This window comes from Bos grunniens, chromosome 24, assembly GCF_055505025.1.
Source record: "Bos grunniens cultivar Pamir isolate PY7600 chromosome 24, Bosgru_T2T1.0, whole genome shotgun sequence".
NCBI classification, from domain to species: Eukaryota; Metazoa; Chordata; class Mammalia; order Artiodactyla; family Bovidae; genus Bos; species Bos grunniens.
The window spans coordinates 44,499,865-44,522,427 of record NC_141188.1 but is presented as its reverse complement, the minus strand read 5'-3'; the positions used below and the strand labels follow the sequence as shown (position 1 = coordinate 44,522,427).

Genomic DNA, 22,563 nt, shown 5'->3' with positions numbered 1-22,563 from the left:
TAAATTTTAAGATTTTGTATATTCCCTAAAAGCATGTTTTAAAACATGGCTCGTTTTTTCTTTTGAACTCTTTTATATTTAAGTAAAAAGTCCTTGTGATTCTAAACTGTTTTTATCTTTATCATGCTTTCGTTCTTAAGATGTTCTTAAAAAGCTGTTTTTTTCTTTTATTGTTACTCCATTTCAAGTCTTAGTGATATAGTTAAAACTAAGATGCCATATTGCAGATAGTTTCTCGCTGCCTTCTGCCTTAAAAGTATGGAGTGTGCCACTGCAGGTCTTGAAGCCTCCTCCCTTTTTTGTCCTCCCTGTAAAGCCTAACATCTGAATTACTTTCCTTTTATTGTTTGTTTTCTTTTTTCAGCAACGCGGCCTCTTAGCATGTCTTACAGTTTTGACTTGTCAGGTAAAGCACTTTCACACCTGACGCGGGTTTTGTGGTCTCTGTGAAATACATTTCATTCATCTCCTTGTTCAAACATGTCAGAAAAGAAAATTGAAAGGCTTCTAAGCTGTGGTCAGTCATATAAAACAGACTTTCTTTGAAAATGGTTTAAAAAAATAAAACTGTAATAAATCTGTTGCTTCCCAAGGGCCTGTGGAAGAACCCTGATGGTTGTGGTTGTGAAATGTGCTGCCCATTACACCCAGTCTTATAAAGCAGTGGAGAGTCTAAGAGAACTCTGCCTTCAGAGCCTAGAAACAAGAAAGAGTTTTGACACTTGTTACTCTTTGAAGCATTCAGTTATTCATGCAGCTAAACTTGGAAGTGTCAGCTGCTTCCGAAGACGAGTGCTCCACAGTTGGGGGATGAGAGCCAGTCGTATACCCGGGGCTTCTGTACATGGGGCCTCGTCATGCTGGTGGTGTGCTGGTTAAGAGACTTTGGTTGTAAAACACAATCATGTGTCCTGGGTTTGCAGTACAAGTTTAGAGCCCTTCCGTTTAGACAGGGATTAATGGTGAAACAAGTAACTATTCATGGCAAAATTTGATCTGTAAAATCAGCCCCTTTTTAAATTGAGTTTTTAAACTGTATATGAGTGAATTTTCAAAGCCAACTTAGTCCCAAATTAAAATGTTTTGCACATTAGAATTTTGGAGTTTGGAAGCTGCTGCTTTCAATGTGAAATGAGATAAGACATTGGTACTAGTATTTCCTTCCAGAATTTGTGTGTGCCATGAAATTGTTGGCATATCTTACACACAAATTCATATTTAAAGAACCTGAGAGTTCTAGTATCATGTTCTGTCTGAATATTTGCTGAACATCTTCCAACTGCAAAACTAGTTCCCATCTGCTTTTTAAATTTCTGTATATTTGTGGTTCCCTTAGGCATGACTAATATTTCCCTCTCAAGAAACTAAAATACATCAGTCTTCACTTACTACTTCTGACTGACCACTGAAGAGCTTGTTCTGTTTTCTTTATCCATTTGACAATTTTTATTTTATCAACCATTTGCAGAGTAACTTTGTAAACAAAAAAAAATTGATCTGGAAAATAAACTCAGCAGTGTTTGAGAACATGTGTTACTGCTAATCTCCCAAAGTTGGCAGTCCATATTAAGATCTGTCTCTTCTAAATACCTATTAAAGATGGTCCTCCCCAGTGGACTCTGGGAGTAGCCGGCTCCCGAAACACCCTGACTGTAGGCACAGGTGGCTGCCCTGGACTGTCTGCATGCCCACACATGTGTAATTGTATGTAGGTATGTTTGTGTCATACCAGTTATATGATATTTTCCTGTGCTGGGAAGAAAATTCTTGGTGCTGAGCCTCCTTGATGTGAAGGAGCAACAGGAATTTTGATTTGCTATCACTGCTTGCCATTTGATTTGCCATCACTGCTTATCATTTGCCATAATCTATTTTGTACCTTGATGTACTTTGTAGTTTTCACATGCTTCATTTTCTGTTTCTTGTGTTTTCATGTTTTTATTGTGACCTGTTGACTAATCAATAATGTTCCAAATTATAAATGGAAAAGATTGATCCATTCTTCTGACCTAAATACAAGAGCCGGAATGTGTTTCTAATTTAAGTTGAGACATTAGCAAACTAAGGAGTAAATATTTAAATATGTAGTATAGATAATGCACGCTAAAATAAGACAGAATTGATATGTGTCCTACACTTAGGTATGTTTTAGAAATACTAATCCTTAGTGGAAATCTTAATCCATCAACCTTAAGGTAAGTATAATTTATTTTTCTGATGCAAATAAATATACAGTCTGTATTTCAGTCATATTTCCTCCAACTAAATAAGGCAGCAGCAGCTGGGTGTATCTAATAGACATAATTATTACACTACGTAAAATAGAAGTTATTATGTATTTAATACTGTGGTTATGTGTTTTAGATTCTGAACCTAAGGCATGTGACTTCTAAAGCTATATCTAGCATCTTGAATAGTTTGCTTACTTATAAATATCAGAAATTGTCTTATGTAGAAGAAGTATAAAATCTTATCCAAGGGTTTGGTTTTCTCATCAGATACATTGAAGTAATAAGGATTTATTCATTTGAATGGAAAGTATAGTCAAACTGCTTAAAAATACCTCTTAAAAGTATGTTTAGCCAGAGCTTTTACAAATATGCAGTGTTAGAGAAGATCACATGTACTTAGTCTTACATATGGAGATCACCCTGAAGCTTGACTGACATAATGTGTTTTTCTATTAATTCCATTTATCTCAAAGCTTTGACCTTAGTATGAGGTTTATTTCAGTAGTTGGAGTCACCAAGCTCAAATACAGTTATGAACCTCAGCAAGGTCTCCAGGCAGAGAGAGAACTGTCAGGTAATTTCTCAGATCCCTGTGTTGAGAATGAAAGTAGCTCATGGCAGCCACAAACCTTCAGGGTAGGCATTACCCTCACAACTTTACCAGACTTAAGTGACACCAGTACTGTTCAAACTTTTAAAATCTACCATGTGTGTGTGGTAGTCTCTCAGTCGTGTCTGACTGTGTGACCCCATGGACTGTAGCTTGCCAGGCTCCTCTGTCTATGGAATTCTCCAGGCAGGAATACTGGAGTGGGTTGCCATTCCCTTCTCGGGGATCTTCCCAACCCAGGGGTCTAACCCCAATCTCCCATATTATAGGCAGATCCTTTATGATCTCAGCCACCAGGAAGCCCAAATCTACTATCAGTTCAGTTCAGTCGCTCAGTCGTGTCTGGCTCTTTGCGACCCCATGAATCGCAGCACACCAGGCCTCCCTGTCCATCACCAACTCCCGGAGTTCACTCAGACTCACGTCCATCAAGTCAGTGATGCCATCCAGCCATCTCCTCCTCTGTTGTCCCCTTCTCCTCCTGCCCCCAATCCCTCCCAGCATCAGTCTTTTCCAGTGAGTCAACTCTTCACATGAGGTGGCCAAAGTACTGGAGTTTCAGCTTTAGCATCATTCCTTCCAAAGAAATCCCAGGGCTGATCTCCTTCAGAATGGACTGGTTGGATCTCCTTGCAGTCCAAGGGACTCTCAAGTCTTCTCCAACACCACAGTTCAAAAGCATCAATTTCTTCGGCACTCAGCTTTCTTCACAGTCCAACTCTCACATCCATACATGACCACTGGATAACCATAGCTTTGACTAGACGGACCTTTGTTGGCAAAGTAATGTCTCTGCTTTTCAATATGCTATCTAGGTTGGTCATAACTTTCCTTCCAAGGAGTAAGCATCTTTTAATTTCATGGCTGCAATCACCATCTGCAGTGATTTTGGAGCCCCAAAAAATAAAGTTTGACACTGTTTCCACTGTTTCCCCATCTATTTCCCATGAAGTGATGGGACCAGATGCCATGATCTTTGTCTTCTGAATGTTGAGCTTTAAGCCAACTTTTTCACTCTCCTCTTTCACTTTCATCAAGAGGCTTTTAAGTTCCTCTTCACTTTCTGCCATAAGGGTGGTGTCATCTGCATATCTGAGGTTATTGATATTTCTCCCGGCAATCTTGATTCCAGCTTGTGCTTCTTCCAGCCCAGCGTTTCTCATGATGTACTCTGTATATAAGTTAAATAAGCAGGGTGACAGTATACAGCCTTGACGAACTCCTTTTCCTATTTGGAACCAGTCTGTTGTTCCATGTCCAGTTCTAACTGTTGCTTCCTGACCTGCATATAGGTTTCTCAAGAGGCAGGTCAGGTGGTCTGGTGTTCCCATCTCTTTCAGAATTTTCCACAGTTTATTGTGACCCACACAGTCAAAGGCTTTGGCATAGTCCATAACGCAGAAATAGATGTTTTTCTGGAACTCTCTTACTTTTTCCATGATCCAGTGGATGTTGGCAATTTGATCTCTGGTTCCTCTGCCTTTTCTAAAACCAGCTTGAACATCTGAAAATTTACGGTTCACATATTGCTGAAGCCGGCTTGGAGAATTTTGAGCATTACTTGACTAGCGTGTGAGATGATACAAATAGCTGTGAAAAGAAGAGAAGCAAAAAGCAAAGGAGAAAAGGAAAGATATAAGCATCTGAGCTCAGAGTTCCAAAGAATAGCAAGGAGAGATAAGGAAGCCTTCCTCAGGGATCAATGCAAAGAAGTAGAGGAAGACAATAAAATGGGAAAGACTAGAGATCTCTTCAAGAAAATTAGAGATACCAAGGGAACATTTCATGCAAAGATGGGCTCGATAAAGGACAGAAATGATATGGACCTAACAGAAGCAGAAGATATTAAGAAGAGGTGGCGAGAATACACAGAAGAACTGTACAAAAAAGATCTTCACGGCCAAGATAATAACGATGGTATGATCACTCATCTAGAGCCAGACATCCTGGAATGTGAAGTCAAGTGGGCCTTACGAAGCATCACTATGAACAAAGCTAGTGGAGGTGATGGAATTCCAGTTGAGCTATTTCAAATCCTGAAAGATGATGCTGTGAAAGTGCTGTACTCAGTATGCCAGCAAATTTGGAAAACTCAGCAGTGGCCAAAGGACTAGAAAAGGTCAGTTTTCATTCCAATCCCAAAGAAAGGCAATGCCAAAGAATGCTCAAACTACCGCGCAAATCTCCTATAAATGACTTTAAAAATTTTCTTAAGTAAAAGCATCCATAAAATCATGTATCTTATGTAGTAATTACATTTTTTTCTGAAACATTAACTATGTAACCATTAGAACTGTTGTGATGTCCCTCCTCGCTCCACTGGGGATTTCGCCCTGGGAGCCTGGACTGTGAGCACCACCCCGGGGACGCTCACCCCTCCAGCAGAGCTGCGGCTGGAGCGTGGAGAGCCAGGCTGCAGGAGAGGCCTTCTGCTGAAGCACAGGAAGCACAGGCCCTGGAAGAAGTATATGGAGAGTGCATGCTGTGGAATACAAATTTTCAGAATATACTTCAAGATCATTTTTAAACATTGTGTTTTTTTCCTTCACTAGGAATTAAGCAGTTAGCCCAGTCATTTTCTCTCTTCTCTCTTGAGAGCTTTCCTGGTACTCCTGTGAGTGTGGCAGCCTGTAGTTCTCTTCCAATGAAAGGTCTGTTGAAGGGTTTTAAGCTTTACAGTTTGTGTGAAAACCTGCTGCTTCTTCCTCTTTGTCCCCTTCAGCACACTCCTCCCCCAATTAAACATTTTTTCTAGCTGCTTAATACCTGGAGAGGTGATAACAAAGTTAACTTGTGCATTGTCAGATTTTCTACTGAACACTTTATGTAAAATGATAAATGATTGACAGGTCTGTCTCCTCCTCTTCCTCATTCCTTTCCTCTGCTCACTCAAACCCTTCCTTCTCGTTCACAAGGACAGTTCTAGTTCTGGCCTTCTTGAGCTCTAAAATCAGGCAGAAATTGTAAATATTAAGTTAAATATACATCATTTATAATAAATAGTTTATATAATTCTTTTAAATCATGTCAAGGAAGGCTGTACTAGAGTACACTTTCTGAATGTTACCTGGAAGCCCACGTCTTCCACTTGAAGCCTGTGAATATTATACAGTGGGGGAGCTACTGTAAACAGAACCTTATATTTTATGTTAACTTCAGGTACAACGCTTCCTGCCAGAAATGAGCAGTAGCCATGTCTTTTCAGTGCTCAGTACACTCTTCACCTCTGACTCATCAGGGGAGTTTCACACACTGCTCCACGGCTATGGGCATACTGGAACTGCTTTTTCTCATTTTTAAATACTCTAGTAGTTAGTTATTAAAAGTATTAGTTATTGAAACACTGAAGAAATTTATCTCCACTTGCACTGGAAGATTACAGGCTTTTGGAACTGGTTCTGCCAAGGCTCCTCTGTCAGCTCTGCTGAGTTGGCCGTGAGCGGCTGAGTCACACTGAGCCTTAGTCCACTCGCTCACAAGTGGAGATAAAAGTCAGTGTTAATAATTGCTAACATTTATTGTGTGCCACCTTTATTACACACACTATTAAGTGTTTTATATGCAGTTGTTGACTTATGTAATCCTCACAGCAAGCCCACTTCTGCTGTTAGCCCTATTTAACAGATGAGGACTGAATTTGCTGTAATTGCTCAAGGTCAGACAAGTAGCAGCAGAGTTAGACTCTGAATCCGAACTGTCCTCGCCCTGCTGTTCTGTGTGCTCTAAGCCCTACACTCCCTACACAGTAGCTTGTGCTGTGCTACGTACGCTACGCTACGTAACATTCGCACTGTGCTCTTGCCCTGTGCTCACACCCTCTGGTCTCCCTCCTGTGCTCTCTGTATAATCTGCAGTCTGTACTCCCAACTCCGTGCTCTGCACTCCATGCCCTGTCCTGGACACACACTCTGCTCTGTGCTCCCAGCCCTGTGTCTCTGTAGTCTAGTCTGTGCTCCACACTCCATGGGCTCACACCCTCTGTGCCGTGTGCTCTCTACTCTGGGCTCTCCCCCCTGTCCTCTATAGTCTATATAGTCTGTACTCTGCACTCCGTGCTCTGCACTGTGGGCTCGCACCCTCTGTGCCGTGTGCTCTCTGCTCTGGCCTCTCCCTGCTGTCCTCTATAGTCTATATAGTCTGTACTCTGCACTCCGTGCTCTGCACTGTGGGCTCGCACCCTCTGTGCCGTGTGCTCTCTGCTCTGGTCTCTCACCCCCTGTCTTTTATAATCTACAGTCTGTACTCCGCACTTCGTGCTCTGTATCCTGCTCCCACACTTCTTTCACTGCCTTTCCATCCACATTTGAGCTTGGGATAATCTATATTAGCTTTATCATAAGGAATGTATCCCAGATTCTGTGTGTTCATGTTTATATGTGTATAGATAATTGACTGTTTTTATTTTAGACTCAAACCGCCCTCAATCTTGCAGCCCCATGCTGGAGGCTTGTGTACACCGTCACTTCCATCAGTCCATCACTTACTCTTCAGAGGCTCAAGGGAACTCGAGCCTCCCTGGGCCTCTGGGAAGTAAAGCAACTGGAGTTGGTTTTCTGTAGGATTTCCCCCAGTTCTAAATTTTAATCTACACATATAGTGAATATATAGTTATTCTTGGAAAGGTTTCCTTTATTTGAGTGTGACAGTTAATGTCAAATACACATGTGTTATATGCCCAGGTGTTACTGCGTGTGGCCTCTGTGCTGTCTGCATGACGTAGGAATGCCTTTCAGCTCAGTGCAGGCGCTTGAAGACTCCTTTTGGTCCACTGACCACCTTTCTGTGCTTAGGGAAAGGTCAGCTTTTGCCTTTTTTTCCCCAGAGGTGACAACCGCTGAATCTCCCAAGAATGTTGCAGAATCATCCATGGTGAATGGAGGTGTGGCGTCACAGCCCAGAGAAGGTGGGTCAGGAGCCGCCCAGCAGGTGCCTGTGCCGCGGAAGAAACTCCTCAAAGCCCCGACTCTGGCTGAGCTGAACAGCTCCGACTCAGAGGTGAGGCCCATGCCTGTTCAGGGTCAGCCTCCATGGGCCCTTGTGTTGCTGCAGCCACTGCTTGCCCTCCTCCTAGTTTTCAGCCAGTACAATTGAGTCACTCAGTCATGTCCAACTCTTTGTGATCCCTTGGACTGCAGCACACTAGGCTTCCTTGTCCATCACCAACTCCTGGAGCCTGCTCAAACTCATGTCAATTGAGTCGGTGATGCCATCCAACCATCTCATCCTCTGTCTTCCTTTTCTCCTGCCTTCAATCTTTCCCAGCATCAGGGTCTTTCCAGTGGATCAGTTCTTCACATCAGGTGGCCAAAGTATTGGAGCTTCAGCATCAGGTCTTCTAATGAATATTCAGGACTGATTTCCTTTAGGATTGACTGTTTGATCTCCTTGCAGTCCAAGGGACTCTCAAGAGTCGTCTCCAGCTCTCACATCCATACATGACTACTGGGAAGACCATAGCTTTGAGTATCTGGAACTTTGAGTATCTGGAGCAGTGTAATCTCTCTGCTTTTTAATATGCTGTCTGGGTTGGTCATCGGAGAAGGCATTGGCACCCGACTCCAGTACTCTTGCCTGGAAGAGGAGCCTGGTAGGCTTCAGTCCTTGGGATCACTGAGTCGGACACAACTGAGCAACTTCACTTTCTCTTTTTACTTTCATGCATTGGAGAAGGAAATGGCAACCCACTCCAGTGTTCTTGCCTGGAGAATCCCAGGGACGAAGGGGCCTGGTGGGCTGCCGTCTATGGGGTTGCACAGAGTCGGACACGACTGACATGACTTAGCAGCAGCAGCTGGGAACAAGTGTCTTCTAATTTCATGGCTGCAGTCACCATCTGCAGTGATTTTGGAGCCCAAGAAAATAAAGTCTGTCACTGTTTCCACTGTTTCCCCATCTATTTGCCATGATGTGATGGGACCGGAAGCCATGATCTTAGTTTTTTGAATGTTGTGTTTTAAGCCACCTTTTTTACTCGCCTCTTTCACCTTCATCAAGAGGCTCTCTTCAATTTCTGCCATTAAAGTTGGTGTCATTTGCATATCAGAGGTTGTTGATATTTCTCCCCGAAATCTTGATTCCAGCTTGTGCTTCATCCAGCCTCTCATTTTGCGTGCTGTACTCTGCATATAAGTTTAATAAGCAGGGTGACAATATACAGCCTTGATATACTCCTTTCCCAATTTGGAACCAGTCTGTTGTTCCATGTCCAGTTCTAACTATTGCTGCTTGACCTGCACACAGGTTTCTCATGAGGCAGGTAAGGTGGTCTGGTATTCTCATGTCTTTAAAGAATTTTCCACAGTTTGTTGTGATCCACACAGTCAAAGGGTTTAGCATAGTCAATGAAGCAGATGATATTCTGGAATTCTCTTGCTTTTTCTGTGATCAGTGGATGTTGGCAGTTTGATTTCTGGTTCCTCTGCCTTTTCTAAATCCACCTGGAAGTTCTCAGTTCACGTACTGTTGAAGCCTGGCTTGGAGGATTTTGAGCATTACCTTGCCAGTACGTGAAATGAGTGCAGATGTGTGGTAGTTTGAACATTCTTTGGCATTGCTCTTCTTTGGGATTGGAATGAAAAGTGACCTGTGGCCACTACTGAGTTTTTCAAATTTGCTGGCATATTGAGTGCACACAGAAAGGTTTTGTTTTTGAACTAAGACTGTTAAAAAGTAAATTATAGAGACAGATCTAAAACCCAAATCTAAGCCCAAAATCTTCATATCTCATAAACTTTCTAGTATTCCAACTAGCAGTATATGAGAATGCCTAAATGAAAGTAATTTAAACTGGAAAGGGGCTTAGAAATTGTGTTCAGCATCATTACTTTGCAGTAAGAACACAGCTTAGTAGAGGTAGAGGCTCAGTTTACAAAGTCAGACAACAGAAAAGTAACAGAATCCCCGCCAAACTATGAATAGACCTCCCAGCACCAGGTCTGCTTCCACTGCTGTTTTTTTCTTTTCTCAAAATTCTTAATCTCAATGGGTTTTTTTGGTCTGTCTTTAATAATCTCTACTAGCCCGACCCAGGTAACATTGTAAAAGTCAAGATAAGCTTTGATTGGCACTATATCAAAGCTTTCAGTAGGGAAGCGAAGCTCAGGAGCTGTATCTGTGCCTTAACTGGGCATCTTGTCAAAAGGAGATTTTCCTTCCTGCCCAGTGAGTTCGGTGCCCAGGCTTGTATCTGAGATGACTCTGGTGGCCTCAGGGACAGCCTCACCCTGGGAGCACAGCTGTGGGACTTCTGACAGTGATAGGGACTTCTGACATTGGTGAGTGTCAAAGACTAGTGTAATGCTGCTGTGAATAATGGAGTGCATGTATCTTTTTGAATTAGTGTTTTTGTTTTTTTCAGATACATACCCAGGAGTGGAATTGCTGGGCCATATGGTAGTTCTGCTTTTAGTTTTTTGAGAAACCTCCGTACTATTCTCCACAGTGGCTGCAGTGATTTACATTCCCGCAAACAGTGTACAAGTGTTCCCACTTCTCCACATCCTCTCCAACATTTATTGTTTATGTTTTTTTGTTTTGTTTTTGATGATAGCTGTTCTGACAGGTGTGAGGTGATAGCTCCTTGTGGTGTTGATTAGAATTTCCCTGGTAGTTAGCAGTGTTGAGCATCTTTTCATGTACCATGTTGGCCATCTGCATTTCCTGTTTGGAAGAATGTCTGTTCGGTTCTTCTGCCCATTTTTTAATTGTTTTTTCTTGATGTTGAATAAGATGAACTGTTTAAGTCCTATTTATTTATTTTTGCTTTTATTTCCTATTTTAGGAGATGGATCCAATAAAATATTGCTACAATTTATGTCAGTGAGTGTCCTCCTTATATTTTCCTCTGGGAGTTTTATGGTATCCGGTTTTACAGTTAGGTCTTTAATCCACTTTGAGTTTATTTTTTAATGGTAGGATTAGTTTTCAAGTAGTCTGAAAGTGGATCAGCTCCCTCAGGTGGGCAGGCAGAAGCAGGGAGCCGTCCACGGCTTCTGGGAGAAAATCCCAAGAAGCGCTGAGCCACACCCCTCCCCCCAGCAATCCCATGTCCACCCTGCCAGCCCAGGGCGGGATCCTCACTGCTCTCAGGGGAAGCGTTTCAGACCCTTGGGAAGGAGGGAGGCTGCGCAGCATGGACATGCCTTAGTAAAGTCAGCTGTAACAGTGGTTCTGGGAAGGTTGGTTGAAGGATGTACAGTGGGGATGGTTTCTGCTGTTTGAATCAGGAGCTCCCACCTCATAACTGCTGAGAAGTCCTGTGTGTGACTTTTTCTTTTTGAGATACTCATAGCTTTTACTTCCTTTTGACCTGCCAGAAGCAGGAGATAAGCTAGTTCTCACTGACTTTTCTGGAGACGTGTACGATGTCCTGTGCATGACCTTTGGGTGAGGCTTGGCTGATGTCGCCTGGTTTGTTCTTGGCAGTGAGCACCAGGAGGAGGTGACCACTCAGACCATCCTTGTGTGGGCTCTGTGGTCTCCACGGCTTTTTTCTTCTCCTGTTCCTTGACTAGGTCCTTTGTAGTGGGGCTTGTTCGAAACTAATGCTTTCCACACTAAGTAGGTCAGAAAGGATTTTCACTATTTGTCTCACATGATCATAGATTAATATATTAACCTAACTTTCTTCTATATTTAAAAATATTTAGCAGTTTTCTCTATGTATTATGGAATTGAGTTGTCTTCCAGTTAATATATATCTCATGTCACATAGTAAGTAGTAAATTTTTCATGAATAAATATTGTACTTCACTTTGGTATAAGTTCAGTTCAGTTCAGTCGCTCATTCGTGTCTGACTCTTTGCGACCCCATGAATCGCAGCACGCCAGGCCTCCCTGTCTATCACCATCTCCCGGAGTTCACTCAAACTCAGTCCATCGAGTCGGTGATGCCATCCAGCCATCTCATCCTCTGTCGTCCGCTTTTCCTCCTGCCCCCAATCCCTCCCAGCATCAGAGTCTTTTCCAATGAGTCAACTCTTCACATGAGGTGGCCAAAGTACTAGAGTTTGAGCTTTAGCATCATTCCTTCCAAAGAACACCCAGGGCTGATCTCCTTTAGAATGGACTGGTTGGATCTCCTTGCAGTCCAAGGGACTCTCAAGAGTCTTCTCCAACACCACAGTTCAAAAGCATCAATTCTTTGGCACTCAGCTTTCTTCACAGTCCAACTCTCACATCCATACATGACCACTGGAAAAACCATAGCCTTGACTAGACGGATCTTTGTTGGCAAAGTAATGTCTCTGCTTTTCAATATGCTATCTAGGTTGGTCATAACTTTGCTTCCAAGGAGTAAGCATCTTTTAATTTCATGGCTGCAGTCACCATCTGCAGTGATTTATAGTCTAAAACAAATTAAGAAGGTCTCTTCTCACAAGTAACAGGAATTTCAATTTTGACACAGTGTAGACATATTTCTCATAAATATGTTTTCATTCATTCAACAAATATTTATGCATTACTTAGTAAGGGATGGACTTGGTAGTAGGTAACAACAGTGAACAAAACACTTCTACCTCTGTAGGGGTAGTAAGTCTGTTAGTTTTTTAAATGTGTTAAATACTTGACTGATGATGTTAATCACCATTTGTTGTGTGCCAGGTGATGTGTTAAGCATTTTAAATGTGTTCTCAGATTTGTCCTTGTAGTAATCCTATTGAAATTATGAAACTGAAATAAGAAACTTGCTCTATGTCACATCACTCTAATGAGGAACAAAGCCGGGGCACACACCCAGATATGTCTAATTTTAGATCCCTTCTAGTTTGTCTCCAACTTGCTTTGAACCTTGGACATTAAAATGTGGTGCCTCAGTTTACCTCTTATGAGTGAACACTGTTAATGAGCATGAGAGCACTAGTGTCTAAGAAATCTGTGTCTCCCCCTTGCCCTGTGTCTTTTTCAGGAGGAGACCCTGCCCAGGTCTGCCAGCAGCAGCAGTGCATCTCCCTCCTTCCTGGAAGACCCCTTCCTGGAGACCGTGTCCACAAGGAAGAGTGAGTATTTGTGGTACAGAGAACCAGTGTCAGATGCCTTAAAAAAAACATGTTTAACCTAGGAAAGGAAATCCCAAAGTGCCTTGTTGTCATTTGGGATAACTAGTTAAAGAACCAACCCTGGATTTGCCCTGGTCAGGAGCAGAAATAATCGTTTTTTTCCTGGAATAACATAAGATAGGGCTAAACTGTAATTGGGTCTCAGGTTCTCAACTTACAATAAATCAGTCACCTTTAGGTTTACAGATGATAGCTGTAGGGAGTAGGTCAGCCTATGTGTACTTTTTAGAATTACCTCATTATCTAAATTTAAGCCAGAAGCCCTGAATAATCACACTTGTTATCATTCTTGCTACACACACACAAATATACCCCCACACACCCTTGCCCCTTACCCATGTACAAGTATGGATAATAAAAACACCTTTATAACTCTTCAGGTAATGGGTTCTTTTTTTTTTTTTTGGTAATGGGTTCTAATATAGAATGTAAAATGAAATCATTTTGAAAAGTACTGTTGGCCATCTTTTTGAAAATACTTATTTGGCTGTGTTGGGTCTTCCCTGGGGCGTGTGGGGTCTCCATGGCGTCATGTGGGATCTTTCCCTGAGGTGCAGCTGTCTAGTTGTAGTGTGTGGGCTTAATTGCTCCAACGGATGGGATCTTAACTTCCCAAACCAGGTATTGAACCTGTGTCCGTGGCATTACAAGGCAAATTCTTCACCAGTGGACCACGAGGGAAGCCACAGTTTTGGTAATCTTTTCATTTGTAAGATTAATATAAAGGGTTAAAAATTCTATATTAGCGGGGAGGATTCTGGGAAGCTGGCAGAGTAGCAGGCACTGTGTAGTCATCTTCCCACCTAGACAGTAACTGCAGTGGCAGAATCTGTCTGATATATTCGGAATGCTAGAATCTGTTGAATGCTTACAACTTCCAGGGGAAGATGGTGAATTGTGGTTAACTTCAGTAGATTTCAGCTCTTAGCGAGTGGCAGCCATTCATTCCCCTGTCCCCGTCCATGTGACAGTCAGCTGTGTGCCGTTCCTGAAGCAGCTTGCACACAGCTGGCGGGGCCAAGACAGACAAAATGACCTGGCCCTCCAGATCTTGGGGCTCTGTGTTCTGGTCACTGCTTCTGATATCAGAGGTGCAGACAGAGGTAGACGGCTGTTGCTGAGCTGTTGTCAGCTTCCCCCTCCCCCCTCCATATCTCCAGGGAATATGCGAGAATTGGAAAGTGACCATGAATGCCCAGGGAATGGCTCATCAAGGACCTGAGGAGATGTTAAGTTTACATCAGGCTGATCTTCAAAGATCAGCCTTCAACAATAAGAGAAACAGTGACTAGGGACAGTAACAAAACTCCGCAAACTCTGGGGAAGGGTAGAATCTAATTTCCAGAGTTATCACATTGATAAATTCAAATGTCCAGTGTTCAACAAAAAATCACAAGGCACATAAAAAAACAGGAAAGTATGGCTCATTCAGAAGAAAAAATAAGTCAACAGAAACTGTCCCAGAGCAAAAGGGAGGTTTATTTCTATAAGCATTTATGTTAAAAACAAGACTTGTGTTGAAAAACAGTATTTCAACAGGTAGTTGCACAGTAAATGTTCTGCTTTTAAAAACAAGAATGATGTCAAATCAAATATATATATATAATTTGCAAATATCTTCTTTTGTTTTCGGTGTTATCTTTTCACTTTCTTTTTTTAACTTTTTATTTTGTATTGGGGTATAGCGGATTAACAGTATTGTGACAGTTTCAGGTGAACAGTACAGGAGCTCGGCCATCCATATGCATGTATCCATTCTCCCCCAAACTCCTCTTCCATCCAGGCTGCCACATAACATTGAGGAGAGTTCCATAGCATTCTGAAGCTTTCAATTGGAACATTTAGTCCATTTCCATTTAAAGCAATGATTAATATTTGTGCATGTGTGCTTAGTTGCTCAGTCATATCTTACTCTGCAGTCCCATAGACTGTAGCCCACCGGGCTCCCCTGTCCATGGAATTGTCTAAGCAAAAACACTGGGGTGGGTTGCCATTCCCTTCTCCAGGGTATCTTCCCAACCCAGAGATCAAACCCAGGTCTCCTGTATTGCAGGCAGATTTTTTACAGGCCGAGCTACCAAGAAAGCCTGTTTTTGGTATTTATTGATATTAATAGGTATGTATGTACTGCCATTTTGTTCATTGTTTTGTGGTTGTTTTTATTTCCTTTTATTCCAAGAAAAAAGAAATCTTTTTCCTTGATGACTATCTTTAGTGTTATGTGGAGTCCTTTCTCTTTTCTGTGTATGTATCTGTTATATAGACTTTCGGTTTGTGGTTACCAGACAGGTGAATATTTTAAGTTGATGACCTCTTACATTTAAACACATGATGCTAAAGCTGAAACTCCAGTACTTTGGCCACCTCATGTGAAGAGTTGACTCATTGGAAAAGACTCTGATGCTGGGAGGGATTGGGGGCAGGAGGAGAAGGGGACGACAGAGGATGAGATGGCTGGATGGCATCACTGACTCAATGGACGTGGGTTTGAGTGAACTCCGGGAGTTGGTGATGGACAGGGAGGCCTGGCGTGCTGTGATTCAGACACGACTGAGCGACTGAACTGAACTGAACAGTACTACATTTTTACCCTGCCACACACATTTTGTTTTTAATAATCACATTTTACATTTTTATTTATATTTTTAGCCCTTTAGACCAATTTATTTTATATCCATTTAATATATCATCTGGGACTTCCCATGGTCCAGTGGCTAAGACTCTGTACTCCCAAATGCAGGGGGCCCAGGTTTGATCCCTGGTCAAGGAACTAAATCCCACATGCCGCAACTAAGACCTAGCTCAGCCAAATAAATAAATAATAAATATTAAAATATATATGTAACATCCAACAAAGTACAATAAAGTTTACAACCGGGTGCATAACAAGGTAACTGTAAACAATTTAATACCACTGAATTGTATGTTTTAAAATGGTATAATTGGTAAATTTTTACAATGTACAGTTGGGTAAGATGGTAAATATTATGTATATCTTACTGCAATTATTTAAAATTTTACTAAGAAAAAACAGAGTATCTTTAGTATATTGACTTCATTTTTCGTACATGTACATGTGGAGGTTTCAGTGGTTAAAATTCTTCAAATAGTATTTTGATTTACTTAAACAGATTACATCAAAAACAACAGGAGCTGACCTTGGTTATTATCTGTAATTGGTATTTGACCAGACCCATTAAATATTATAGAGACTCCATTAAATCACATGATGGATTTCTGTACCTTTTCTTGATTGAGGGAAGTATATTCTGATTTTTTTTAGTGATTTATTGCTAGGACAGTCCAAGTAGATGGTCATCTCTTCCTCACTGTGCTGACTTTCACTTTTCCTCACCTTCTTACTGCGCAGAGGGTGGGAGGAAGGACAGACAGACAGACAGCAGAGTTCTATGATGTCCTCCTGTGTTTCCACAATGTGAATCAGAGCCTGAAACATTGCCCCTTTAAACTCTGTCCCCAGATATTCCTAGACAGAGGAGCAGTGTCATATGTAGTATTAACATTGAAGCTGAAACTTAATTTTTTTAAATAAAGCTTGATTTAAACTAAGGATAAAATGTCTTGATACACATCAAGAAGAAAGAGTTTTCATATTTTATCTTTTAAAAGGAAGGTATAAACTTGACAATTTTGGTATGACTTGACACAAACAATACGTAATTTTCACATGCTTTTAAAATAAAGCCCAAGATCTATTCTTTGAATTCTTTGCCCTTGAAATTGTTTATTAAATACAAGTCTTTTGCCCAATTAAAAAAATTTTAAATAAAGCCTAAGACTCTTAATTGCAAAATTCTGTGGAAAATAACAGGATGGCATTTATATTATGAATCTGAGACTGCATTTATGTTGCATTTTATGCATGAATTTGAATATTGAACACTTTTTCCTTTTCCTTGCTATTTCAGTAGTAAGTTTATCTTGCAAAGATTATTCTGTAACAGTCTTCCAGGGTCCCCTTGTGGCCTCCAGTCCTAATGTATCAGTCCGACAAAATCAGCACTCCATCTTTGAATGCAGTTTGTCACATATGGCAGAGGGTTTTCTGTTAGAAATTTGAAACCTAAGTTGCTTTTTTTTTTCTTTTATAAGAGAACTGATTTCAGTTTGGTTCATCCTGTTTCTTCAGACCCTCCCAAGTTCTTGCCCATATCCTCCACACCTCAGCCTGAGCGACGGCAGCCACCCCAGAGACGACATTCCATTGAGAAGGAAACACCCACTAATGTGAGACAGTTCCTGCCGGCATCCAGGCAGAGCTCCCGGTCTCTTGTAAGTAGCCCACAGACTATGCAGAGCAACTTGTAAGCAGTTAAGAGACCTGGAATCATTAGTTTCTTTGAGAAGCTTCCAGAAGCTAGAATGAACTTTATAATAACCTTATTTGTTGTTACTAGCTGAAGAAAACCAATCCTAAAAGTAACCAAGTGAAATCTGACATTCTTTGTTCATTTAAAGTACTTTTTTCCCCCTGAAACACTTACTTATGGTTGAAAGTATGGATATTTATTAAAGAAACACTTTTTTCCTTTCAAATGCCACTTAAAAATTGTTGAAACTAAACAGAAAACTTAGTGAAGTCTGACTACAGTAGACTCTTACTGAGGCAGATATCCAAAGGGAGAATTTTGATTCATAAAAATCCATTGTTCCTTGTTTTCAAGCATGTTTTGTGATACTGGAGTCACTGCAGCTGTTTGGATGGGTTGACAGTTTGCGCTGTTTTCCAGAGACGTCCAGGCTCACGTCATAGCTATTCACTTATCAGGCAGGGGATGTAGCCCACAAGGTCCTTCCAGGAAGAGGCAGCGGATCTGCCAGAGGAAACCTGCGAGGATTCTTTCTGTCCCACCTGACTTCCCAAATACCTACACTGTTGAGGTTAAACTTAAAATTAGCAGTGTAAAGACACTGTCAGATTAACTACAAGGAGTATTTGGCTGGTGCATGTGTGCTAAATTGCTTCAGTCATTTCAGACTCTTAGCGACCCCCATGGACTGTAGCCCACCAGGCTCCTCTGTCCATGGGATTCTCCAGGAAAGAATACTGGAGTGGGTTGCCATGCCTTCCCCCAGAGGACCTTCCCGACCCAGGGATCGGACCCATGTCTCTTACGTCTCTGGCATCAGCAGGTGGGTTCTTTCCCACTAGCACCACCTGGGAAACTTTACCAAGGAAGGCCATGAGGTGTCTTCCTGGCGCAGGGGAGCTCAGTGTGTATGGTCAGGCCATGAGCTGTTTTTGTGGAGAAGAGCAAGGTACAACCAACATGCCTTTGCGGAGAAGAGGTTTAGTGAGCAGGCAGGGGAGCCCATGGTCTGTGCAGACTGGTAATTTGTTCACAGAACTCCGCACCCTCGGCCTGCCTCTAGGTCCCAGCTGAGATGCAAGAACCTCCAGATCAAAGTCCTGACTTTTCTTGCCAGTAGCTTATCATGGGAAGTCCATAAAATCCCATTCCTTTACTGGCAGTGGCATCTAGTTTTGTAAGTATTGTCTTTAAAAGTATGATTTAGCTGTTTTTTTTTTAAGAAAACACTGAATCATTTTGCATTTATAAGGTCTCAACTAAAGACAACAGAAATGTCTTTTGTTGTTACTGATTTTCATTTATATTGGACCTTCCTCCCTTTCCTCCTGGGGTTTCCCAGGTGGCGCTAGTGGTAAAGAACTTACCTACCAATAATGTAGACACAGGAGATGCCAGTTCAATCCCTAGGTCAGGAAGATTCCCTGGAGGAGGGCATGGCAGTCTACTCCAGTGTTCTTGCCTGGAGAATCCAATCCCATGGACAGAGGAGACTGGTGGGCTGCAGTCCATGGGGTTGCAAAGAGTCGTACACAACTGAAGAGACTTAGCACCCTTTCCTCAGGATATTGAAAGTGTACTTTTTTTCATCATTTGGTCAGATGACTGGGGGCAGTGCCCTCCAAGTAGGGTAGGGGTGGCTGCTGGGTGTGTGTTTCTACTGTCGCCTTGGGCCTCCATCCCGCAAACCTGTGTGGGAGATAAGAGTTCACAGGACAGCTGAAGTGTTGCTGTGTGAACTCACATTCTCCAGCTGTGACTTCGTGGTTGATTTCGTTTTGACACACATAGATGCAGATGATGGCCTGGAGACTCATATGGAATCTAACATTAATGCCCTCCGTGGTGTTTTTGTCTGTTTTTCTTTCATGCTCTATAATGGTTCTGTATCAGTCACTCATGTTCAGCAGTATTTTCTCCATTTCTTCTCCCCTGCTGTTCTCTTCCCCATACGTATTGTTCAGGTTCCCAGGATGACCACAGCATGGCCAGCGCCGCCTTTCCGACCACTTTTTTCTACCCTCCAAACAGCTTCTCTGCTCGGCTCTCACCCTTTGGAGGCAGCCATGCTGGGGGTAGCAGGGGCTGTTTATTATCTGTGTGAGAGAGCTTTTACCAGCAGGTGGAGACACACACAGGTTGGCCTCCTGCGGGCTCTGGGAATTACCTTCCTCTGTCTCTGGTCGTGATGCCTCAGCTGCCGCACTCTGCACAGATTAACAGCTTAGATGGACACTTTGCTTCTGACCGTTGATTCCAATCTTTGGTAGATGCATAGATCACACCATGATCTCAAATGACAGGATGATAGTGAAAGGACAACAAACTGAGAATGCAGCAGCGTCAGGGAGCCTGTGGGAAGAGCTTCTGAGAGGCCTGATGGAGAGGCATTCCGCTGGCCTCCCCCGAAGCAGTCATCCACACTCAGCTGCCCAGCCAGGGAGCCACAGGGACCCTTCCTCTTCTCCAGCTCCCGTACAGCTGTGTTATGATGGTCAGGATGGTTGTTAGAAAAACCCACCCTGCTTCTCTGTACAGAGAAATCAAGTTTTATCGATGTGATTATTTAAATATTTTAAATACTCATTTTGTATTATCTTTTGAGATTTTCATACAGAGTACACTTTTTATAGAAAGTATAATTTCCAGACCTCAGTAGCATAAAAAGCCTTGGGACCGTCTTCAGGCTTCCCCTGCCCACAGTGCGACCTGTGTGGCAGCAGCCTGCCTGGCTCCGGGGTCCTTCCTGTTGACCAGACCTGTTCTTGATAAGCAAACAGCCTCTAAATTCTTTGTTATTCTTTATTACCCATCTTGGTTCAGAAAATAAACTGAATGTAAATGAGGTACAACAGATTACTTTCTCTTCATTTGGCATGAAATTCAGGCTCAATCCTGTTTTTCGTTTTTGATCTGGCCATGTGAGCACGTGGTCAGATGCAGGAGTGGCATTTAGTACCACCCCTCTTGGTGTTTCTGAAGATCTCTGACATTTTGTTTTTATTTTCAACCCTCCCTAGTCTCGTCTACTAAGTCTACAGATGACTTCAGATAGATAATTTACCTTGAATTTTAAAGATGAACTTGAAAAAAGAGTAATTAAACTTAATATTTGCTCTTTTTAAGTGTGCTTTCCTTTGGTTTATTAAAAACTCAAAAGGCTGTTTTGGATAATTGTCAAATCTCTCCTACTTATTTATGAAGCTTGGGCTGACCACAAACACTATAAAATGTGACTGTGTCTGTTTCTCCAGCTCAGTAACAGATGACACACTGTGCTCTCTAATTTCTGTGCTGGCTTAACTCCGACGCCTTTTGAATGGTAAATATAACCAGAATATTTAACAGAAACCCAGCCATTTTAGTGACATATGTACAGTGAGTTCTAAAGGCACCACAGCTGTTCCTGTAGTATATTGTAATCTTTGAAAATTTAAGATTTAGCTTCCCGTTTCTAAATTTGGGAGCTACGCTGCAGCACAGAGCAGCCAGAGAATCTGAATCATGCTGCTCTGGCCCCTGGCATCCATGCCAGGCCAGGACCCAAGTTCCATGCCTGCTGTAGTGTGACCAGCCCCTCATGACAGTGGGGACAGGGGCTCAGCTCGGGGTGAAGTGCAAACCCTGAGTGCTCTTCACATTTTGCGGCATGAGGATCTCAGCAAGATCTGGGGTAATTTGGCTTTGGGGATGTTAAATCAATGTTTTTTCATCAGTTGAAAAAAAATAATGAAAGCTAGTCTATAATTATTTATTTTCTTTCATGTTGCATTAAAGTTTTGTTGTCCTTGGGAAAGCACCAGATTTAAAACATTAGCATTTGACCTGATGGAAGCTATTTACCAAAGGATAATCTGCTTGAAATTCTAAAAAAAAGAACATAAACACCAAAAAAAACCACCCTTTCTTATTTCATCTGACAGAGCAGTGGATTTGGGTATGGTTCAAAGCAGAAAGTTGAAAGTAGGCTCTGACTGAGCCCGTCTGTGACTCGAGGCTGAGGAGAGGGCAGTGCCTGCTATCACCACCTGTGTTACGCTGTAAGGTTGCCATCTTCCTAACACACGGCCACCGATCTCCGGGAGTAGTCTTCTGCTTGTTTGCTAGATTCATATATATAGGTAGTCATGCTCGTCACTGATGAATAAAGACGACTGTAAAGACTTCTTAATGACACATCAGAACCTGAGAAAAGTTGCTGTTCGGTGTGTGCAGCCGGCGCATTAGTCTGAGCACAGTTGTGATGTCCAGCACTCAGAGACTGTCATGTCCCAGTAGACATACACACACTGTTCTCAGGGCCGAGCAAAGCACAGTAAATATTGGACATGCCAACTGAAGCCTGTTATCTTTGAAAGCTCTTCCTACTGAGAGAAAAGTGTGTGATGGTGGGATTTCTTGAGTATTTAGACATTCTAGAGCATGATATAATCTAACAAACTATCCTCCCATCCTCCAGATACTAAGCTGTTCATCTTAAAAATTCAACTGCAGGATCTTTTCTAAAACATTTTTAGCAAATTTAATCTTCCCTAAGTTAGCTTGAACAGAGATAATTTTGTAATGACTATAAGAAGCAGTAATTCTGCAAATTTTCTTTTATAGTAAATGCTAATGTTTGTCAAGTTTGCGGCCTAGATTTGTTTTTTTTCTCTGATTAGAAAACTGAACTGAATGTTAAATCTCCATGAACTGCATCCATAGTCTTGTGCTTTCTTGTTTGGCTTGTCTGAGTCCAGAATGCCTGTGCACAGCACTGCTGTGTGTGTGGGTGTGAGTTCCAGTGTGTGTACACCGAGGGCACGGGTTTGTGAGGCCCACATGCTGTGGGCGCACAGGACGTTTCTGTGTTTCTGCTGGGTCCACAATCAGTGCAGGGCCAACTGGGAGCAGGCAAGAGGCTCTTTATTCAGTGGGATCAGTTACATCAGCGTCATCCTCCACAATCCGTGTGGAAAACTGACAAGGGCTCTGGAGTGCATGGGGCAGCCCAATGGGAGTGTCTGCTGACCTCTGGGTCCAGTTCACTCACACCATTAGGAGTTTTCAGGCTGTGCTGATGTAACTTACCACTAAATAACGTTTCTCAATGTCAGTTACTAACCGTCTTCTTTGGGCTGTTCTGGGTACCACAAATCAGTGTTTAAAACTGTACCAGTATCGTAGATTTGCTGTTTACTTTTGAGCAGATAGTATACAACAGAAAGCTACATACTGTCTTTGTGTATCAGGAGAAAATGGACATAAATTTGGTTTAGAGCAGCAGCATTTCCCCCAGATTTCAGGACACAGTCAGGGACTAGTGATGTTTGAGATGCATCTGAACACACATG

General features: G+C 42.2%; 1 protein-coding gene across 9 annotated transcripts in view; it reads left to right on the top strand.

Moving 5' to 3' along the window:
• SPIRE1 (spire type actin nucleation factor 1) overlaps positions 1-22,563 on the top strand; it is a 163,120-nt gene that overhangs the window by 134,129 nt on the left and 6,428 nt on the right. For 4 of the 9 annotated variants that reach the window (XM_086373252.1, XM_086373255.1, XM_086373254.1 and 1 more), the window contains 4 exons: positions 7,664-7,836; positions 12,749-12,839; positions 17,050-17,192; positions 19,195-19,368. In XM_086373252.1, the coding sequence (XP_086229378.1) occupies positions 7,664-7,836; positions 12,749-12,839; positions 17,050-17,192; positions 19,195-19,368 (581 nt within the window). Of the gene's footprint in view, positions 1-7,663; positions 7,837-10,198; positions 10,655-12,748; positions 12,840-17,049; positions 17,193-19,194; positions 19,369-22,563 lie in introns of those variants that run through there. The other 5 variants (XM_086373253.1, XM_086373257.1, XR_015153983.1 and 2 more) reach the window with 4 other exon arrangements.